Source organism: Formica exsecta, unplaced genomic scaffold, assembly GCF_003651465.1.
Source record: "Formica exsecta isolate Colony F162 unplaced genomic scaffold, ASM365146v1 scaffold86, whole genome shotgun sequence".
Lineage (NCBI taxonomy): Eukaryota > Metazoa > Arthropoda > Insecta > Hymenoptera > Formicidae > Formica > Formica exsecta.
In genome coordinates, this window is record NW_021853632.1 from 58,956 (window position 1) to 66,914 (window position 7,959).

Here is a 7,959-nt window from a genome sequence, read left to right on the forward strand (position 1 = left end):
TGTTTCAATTTTGAACATACCGCCCGCCTTGAAACGATAGTTCCAAAATAATCGATACAACGATTGCATCAAACGACAAGAGCGCACGCCACAAGTAACAACATGCGCGAAAAAAACGACAATTAATGCGACATGGTTCGACGCGCTGAATCTGCCGCCCGCCTTGGCGGAATAACGTTCGAATCTTGACAATTTTAACTTACATTTAAGGAATGATATTAAATTAAACGCACGCTGCGACGGGGCCTAATTGCTCGTTGCCTCATTATTGACCGGTAGAACGCACAGTTTGACAATCGGTCTTTTGAATTCGGAGGTGGCCGTCTTCACAATGACGACCCGTACGAAGCCGTCGGAGCCGGGGTGACAGCGTGTCACTCGGCCCAACTTCCATTTGCAGGGGGGTAACAGCGGATTAGGCAACAAAACAAGTTGCCCGGTTTTAATCGGCGGCTTGACCTTTCGCCATTTTGCTCTTTGTTGTAAAGTATTTAAGTAATCGTTACTCCATAGCTTCCAGAATCGCTCGGTAACGTGTCGTACGAGCTGCCACCTCGAAAGACGATTTTCATTGAGATCGAGCAATGATGGTTCCGGGTTTACAGTAAGCGCGGATCCTATTAAGAAATGACCGGGAGTTAGACACTCATAGTCCTCAAGCGTATCGGAAAGGGGCGCAATCGGCCTAGAGTTTAGACACGCTTCGATTTTGCATAATAACGTCGAGAATTCTTCGAATGTTAGCATATGATTACCTAACACGCGGCGCAGATGAGTTTTTATGCTCCGTACGCCCGCCTCCCACAATCCGCCGAAGTGCGGGACAGAGAAGGGAATAAAATTCCACGACACGTTATCGGAGGCAGTCAGATTCAAGAAGTTCGGATCTCGTATTGCTGATCGGTACGCAACGGTCAACTCTCGGTCCGCCCCGATGAATGTAGTCCCGTTGTCCAAATACATGGATTGCGGGAGACCGCGGCGAGCGCAGAATCGAGAGTAAGCGTTTAAGAACGCTGGAGTGGAGTAATCGCTTACTAATTCCAAATGTATTGCTTTCGTCGCTAAGCAGATGAATAGCGCGATATATGCTTTCCGCGACGTAATGCCTCGTCCCGCGGAGACCCTAATTTGCACGGAGCCTGCGTTATCTAGGCCGCAATGCAAAAACAGCGTACTGTCGCTGTTACGCGAGATTCGAAAAGATCTCCCATGATTTGTGTGGGAGTCGCGGCTCGTTCGCGAGTACACACAACACATTTATGAATGACAGATTTTACTATATTACGAGCGCGAAGTATCCAGAAGTCGCGGCGCAGAACATTTAGCGTGAGTTGCGGTCCGGCATTTAACGCTCGTATATGAGTTTGATTCACGATCAATGTAACGAGAGGATGAGATGAGAGAAGAATCGGATGTCGAACCGGCATAGGCAACGGGGCTTTGTTAAGCCGTCCACCCACGCGTAGAATTCCGTCCTGATCGAGGAACGGTCGAAGCGAGAAAAGTGAGCTTCTCGACGAGAGGTTCTGATTTTTTGACAACGCGTGTATTTCCGTCGGAGATAAGTCGGCTTGAATTTTCTTAATCCAGAAAATTCTGGCAGTGTTGCAGTCGGATGCAGAAAGAGCGATGCTTCTCGATGCTGGATAATGAAACGACATAAGCGAGACCGACGACGAGCGATTACGACTACATAAACTTATGAATTTGATGATATACGCGGTGACGCGAATTAATTTTGGCCACGATGAATATTTTGATACCATATCCCAGGAGTCACGAAGTTCATTGCGTTGCAACGAGTTAATTTTTTCTTCGAGAGGGGCTTCCGTTGGAAGGTGCGGTTTGTCACACGGCCATTTTTCGTGATCGAAGAGCAGCCATGGATGGCCATGTCACCATAGCTCGCGATTGATAATTTCGTCGCCGAATATTCCGCGCGAAGCGCAATCCGCGGGATTGTCGTCTGTTGACGTGCCTCCATTCAACGTTCGGAAGGCGAGATTGAATGTCACTAACTCGATTGGCCACGAACGTCTTCCATCGAGATGGATGCTGACTTACCGAGTACGATCGTGGAATCCGTCCAACAATAGCATGGGATGTCCCTGTAACCGTTCGATCCGCGAACGAACTCGACAAGTCGCGAGAGTAATACGGCTGCGGATAATTCCAACCGTGGTATACTTACAAGGGGAGGGCCAAGTCGTGCACTCACGGATTTCGCTCAACTTTAAATATGTTTTAGTATTAACCCCCCCACTAATTCATGGACTAGTGGCACGACGCAATACTCAAGCATTCGCGAGAAATTTGCATTAAAAATTTCTCGTGCGCTTTCTATACCGAATTAGCGAAAGAGGTTAGCAGATAGCAGCGTGGCGCAGAGGATAAGGCGGCGGCTTAGAACGCAGCCCGTTGCACGTTCGAGTCTTGATTTTACTAATTTTTTTTTAATTTTTACAGAATATTGCAATAAGTGAACGCATATGGAGTAAAAAAATTATTACTTAATAATTATTAAATTTAATGCTAATACTTTAAATATAATCAAATTTAAAGCAAGAGCTACCCGTGTCCCTACTCCCCTCTACGAGATAGAAAATAACAGTTTCCGCAGGTAGCAGATACAACTGCCTCATAATCGAGTTTTCGGCAACAAAAAAACTTCCGTAGTAGTACAAAAGCACTGACCGGTCATATAATATAATGTAGAAATAAAATCCCTTGCAGAATTTTTAAATTTAAAAATGATTATGGAGTCTTTAATTGTATTGCGAACCGATATTATTCGTATGGTTACAGGCGTTAAAGTATGCGAGTATAAAATATTATATTTAAAGTATTAGCATTAAATTTAATAATTATTAAGTAATAATTTTTTTACTCCATATGCGTTCACTTATTGCAATATTTTGTAAAAATTAAAAAAAAATTGATAAAATCAGGTCTCGAACGTGCAACGGGCAGCATTCTAAGCCGCCGCCTTATCCTCTGCACCACGCTGTTATCTGCTAACCTCTTTCGCTAATTCGGTATAGAAAGCGCACGAGAAATTTTTAATGCAAATTTCTCGCGAATGGTTGAGTATTGCGTCGTGCCACTTGTCTATGAATTTGTGGGGGGTTAGTACTAAAACATATTTAAAGATGAGCGAAATCCGAGAGTGCACGACTTGGCCCTCTCCTTGTTAGAGGTTTTAACGGCGCGACCTTTGATTTTCCGACGAGCAGCGTTGTCGTGATATTGCCTGCTGACGAAATAATTTTGAGATTTACGCATGCGGCATAAGCGTGTGTAGATGCATCCGCAAATCCGTGTATCTCGGTGTGATTTTTGTCCGATCCGAGACCGACCTATCGGATTATTCGCGAATTATTGAGAAATGATAGCCGAGAATAGATGTCTCTCCACTTTGCGATGTGAGGCTCGGAAATCGCGTCATCCCAACTGATTTTAAGTCGCCAAAGTTGCTGCATAAAGATTTTAGCAGTGATCGTGACCGGAGTAACCCATCCGAGCGGATCGTAAAATTTTGCGATTGCGGACAAGATCGTACGCTTGGTCTCCAGCGCGTTATCAGCGAGCGATACGCGAAACTCGAAAACATCGTTCGCCGGCTGCCACCCGATGCCGAGGATCTTTATTTGTTCGTCTTCAGCGAGAGGTTTTTTGGTGGCTAAGCCATGGTCCGCTATGTCGATGTCCGCGAGAAGAGAGAGCGAATTGCTAGCCCATTTCCTCAATATGAATCCGCTGCGGTGTAATATCGAATTTAATTGATCGCGCGCTTGTCGGATCTGAGTTGTATCGTCAGCTCCGAAAAGTAGATCGTCGACATAAATATTGTCGCTCAGGATAGAAACTGCGAGCGGAAAATGCTGACCTTTGTCTCTGACTAATTGTTTTAATACCCAAAGGGCAAGAAATGGGGCACATGCCATTCCATATGTCACCGTTAAAAGTTGATAATCGATAAGCGGTTCCGAGAGCGATCGTTTCCACAAAATCCGCTGATAATTTGTATCGCGAGGATCGACCAGAATTTGGCGATACATTTTCGCGATGTCGGATGAATACACGTATTTATAGCGGCGCTACTGTAATATTACCGACATGAGATCGGTTTGTAATTTAAGACCAGCGTATAAGTGATCGTTTAGAGATGTGCCGTTCAATGTAACGCTCGAAGCGTTGAAAACTACGCGAAGACGCGTAGTTGAACTGCTTTCCCGGATCACCCCGTGATGCGGGAGATAGACAGCTTGTTCTATGTCACCTTGCGGCATCGGCGTTGTCCGCAGATGCCCAAGACGTTCATATTCGGAGATAAAATCGGAATATTCTTTCGCTACCTCGGGTTTATCGTAAAATCTCCGGACTAGCGAATTTAACATGTTTTCGGCGCGATGTCTTGATTTCCCGATGTCAATCGGAACACTCGTTTTGAACGGCAGGCGAACGATGTACCGTCCGTTGGAATCGCGAGAGTGAGTCGAGCAAAAATGCTCTTCGCACTGTTTTTCTTGCGGCGTAATAATTGATTGTCGTGGAAGTTTTTTGACCTCCCAAAAACGACGAAATTCCTCTTCGAGAGAGGGAGAGCTGATCGTGTGATGAGCGGAAATGCTACCGCGAGTGCAATGGACGGAAGTTATTGTCGACTGAAATGGATCGTTACTCTCGAGCGACGTGAACGGTCCCGAGATTATCCATTCGAAAATGGAATTCTGAGTGAAGGGTTGTCCGACGCTTCCTCTGCGAACACCGTCACGAATGATGTCACTATAAAGATCGGCTCCGATTATGAGATCGATAGGATCGGAGCTCGTCGGATCCGAGTCGGCTCGCGGTAAATCGGAGAGATAAGAAAGTGACGGGAGATCCACGTGTCTTCTCGGAGTATAAGAGGTTAGCGACTTTAGAATGAGCGCGGTGGTCGAAAGCGACGGAGCGAGAGATTCTCGATGAGAAATAAATATGTGTGTCGCATGTTGAAATGTCCCCGCGTGAATCCCGCCGACAGCGGGAACGGAGATCGGCATACGAATGCGTTTTATGCGCAAGATTTGTGCTAAACTTTCCCAAATAAATGTCATTTCCGAGCCCTGATCGAGGAGAGCTCGAACGACAGCGGTACGACCGGACGGACTGCAAACTTTTATCCAAGCCGTCGCTAAGAGGACGGGTGAGCGCTTTCGCGTTACGGTTGAGGCGTTTAGCGAATTTACTTCCGCAGTCGTTTCCGAAGTTTGAGGCGCCAAGCAATTAGGCTGTATAGTTTTCGAAGCACTTGAGCTAGAATCCGAGTCAACGTGTAGCATTGAATGATGCTTCTTATGACAAACCCGACATGAATATTTACTTTTGCATTTTTGTGCGGAATGCTTCGTGCTTAAACAATTGAAGCAACATTTTTGTTGCTTTACTATATCGCGACGTTGACTCGCATTTTTGCTCCCGAACGTCGGACATACATTAATAAAGTGTCGCGCTGAACACAACGGGCACTGCGATTGTGCGCTAGTGGATGCGGTTGCGGCATGAACTCGCGAGGCTGCGATTGGTTTTACACTGGTTTTAACGGTTGACCCGGGAGCGGATGCCATTAACGCGCGAGTGCGAGACAGTGATGCCAGAATTGAGACGCGAGCAACATACAACCGAGGTGGAGGGGATAACGCACACAAGCGCAAACCGCGTACGTGTGAGCTCGGTGCTTCGGCTAGCTTCGGATAGTAGAAGAGGACAGATATACAGAGTGTCCTAGACCATCCGTACACCCCTTTTCTTTCAAAAACTAAGCATTTTAGAGAAAAACGTTTTGAACAAAAATTGTATGGTTTTGAGGGGAACATAAGATGGTGTCATTGGTTTGACCTTGGATGGCATCGTTAAGGTCAAGTCAAAAACACCTTTAATTTTTTAAATGGAATTCCCTATTTTTTATTACATATTCTTATAGCTTATGTCGAGAGCTTTCCAAAACACTATAATAAAGTATTTTTTCATTAAGTACTTTTTGAGTTATTTTATATTTTAATCTGACATATTTTGATAGAAAAAATAAAATATCTCGTAAAATATTTAGTTTTCGATAATCTTACCGTAATACTTTTATGTACAGAATAATAAAACAAATCAATTGCTATAAAAAAAACAAATAATTGTTTAAAAAAATACATTAGAAATAATTACATACTTTTTCTTAAAAACAATTATTTTTTTTATACTAATTGATTTGTCCCATTATTCTGAACATAAAAGTATTACGGTAAGATTATCGAAAACTAAATATTTTACGAAATATTTTATTTTTTATATCAAAATATGTCAGAATAAAATATAAAATAACCCAAAAAGTATTAATGAAAAAATACTTTATCATAGTGTTTTGAAAAGCTCTCGAGATAAGCTACAAGAATATGTAATAAAAAATGAGGGGTTCCATTTAAGAAAACATCGACCACATTGACCTCACCTTAAAAAGACCACTTTAGGTCAAATCCGTATTTTTATTTTTTTTCTCGGTATGTAGAATATGAAATGTTTAATATTATGTTCAATCTTCGAGAATTTTACTTTTATATGCAGTATACATAAATAAAAAAAAATTAAAGCAGAGTATTGTCTTAATTTAATAATGCTCTCTCTTATAACTCTGATATAAATATATATTATCAAAAGCGTAAAAAATCATTTAATTTAAAACATATTAAAGAAGAAGGTTGAAAGAAAACATTTAATATTGTATAACACATTAATAGGCTGTAAAAAAAACATTTAACGCTGTCATGCATCAAGAATCGAGAAACGAGCAACATCGCCCGTCGCCCGTCGCTCGTCGCCCGTTGCCCGTATCGTTGCCGGCTCGGTAGGAAGGAGAGAGACAGAAAACAGTACATCTGTCCTCTTCTGTTATCCAAAGCTAGCCGAAGCGCCGAGCTCACACGTACGCTGTTTGCGCTTGTGTGTGTTATCCCCTCCACCTCGGTTGCATGTTGCTCGCGTCTCAATTCTGGCATCACTGCGCTGCTGATCGATTGCTTCGCGAAGCTTTATTAATCTTAACTCTTTTTCATCGTTTATATTCCGAAAATCTTTTTGAGTCTTGGATATTGGGATTTGGTTTCTTTTTCTGGTTCCGTCCGCAGCAATTTTCTTTACATTGCACACCGAATATTGGCCTATGCAATTTTCTCTATTTAAAAGTATTTGTAAAAAATTTTCCACATCATGTGAAGAATTTCTCACATCATGTGAAGAATTGCTCACATCATGTGAAGAATTTCCCACATCATGTGAAGAATTTCCAACATCATCTATTAATATTGAATCTTCATCCTCATCGTCAGAGATTATTAATTGCCTCTTATTTGAATTACTTTTTATATGGTCTGAAAAGAGATAAGTACAAACAAATTAGATTGACAAATGTCATTGAACTAGAAAAATTGTTTTTTCAGGTCAAGAAATAAATACGAAAATATATCATACACTCTTTTTCAAATTGAGCTGTGCTGTCAAATGAACATGGCACTTCAATATCTAAATTTGGAGTGGCAGCATCCATAAAGTTCATAACTGGATTAACTGGCACTGCCGGTGAAACGCCTCCACCCGTCATGAGACGACGCTGGACCATTGCAGTATTTAACTTTTTTTTTCTAAAATAACCTTTCATAAATTAATATACTTATCATTTATGATATGAATGTAAACAACTCCAGATAGCAAAAGTAGTCTTTTTGACATCATTTTGACCTAATTTGCGATGTCAAAATAACGTCAAAATGGCTACTTTTGCTACCTGGGATATACAGAGTGTCCTAGACCACCCGTACACCCCTTTTCTTTCAAAAGCTAAGCATTTTAGAGAAAAACGTTTTGAACAAAAATTGTATGGTTTTGAGGGAAACATAAGATGGTGTCATTGGTTTGACCTTGGATGGCATC

At 42.2% G+C, this 7,959-nt stretch overlaps 1 protein-coding gene across 1 annotated transcript; it reads right to left on the bottom strand.

The window, feature by feature from the left end:
• Positions 1–246: 246 nt before the first annotated feature.
• Positions 247–963, bottom strand: LOC115244763. The gene has a single exon (XM_029822689.1). The coding sequence runs from the start codon at positions 961–963 to the stop codon at positions 247–249; it is 717 nt and encodes a 238-aa protein (XP_029678549.1).
• Positions 964–7,959: the final 6,996 nt, after the last annotated feature.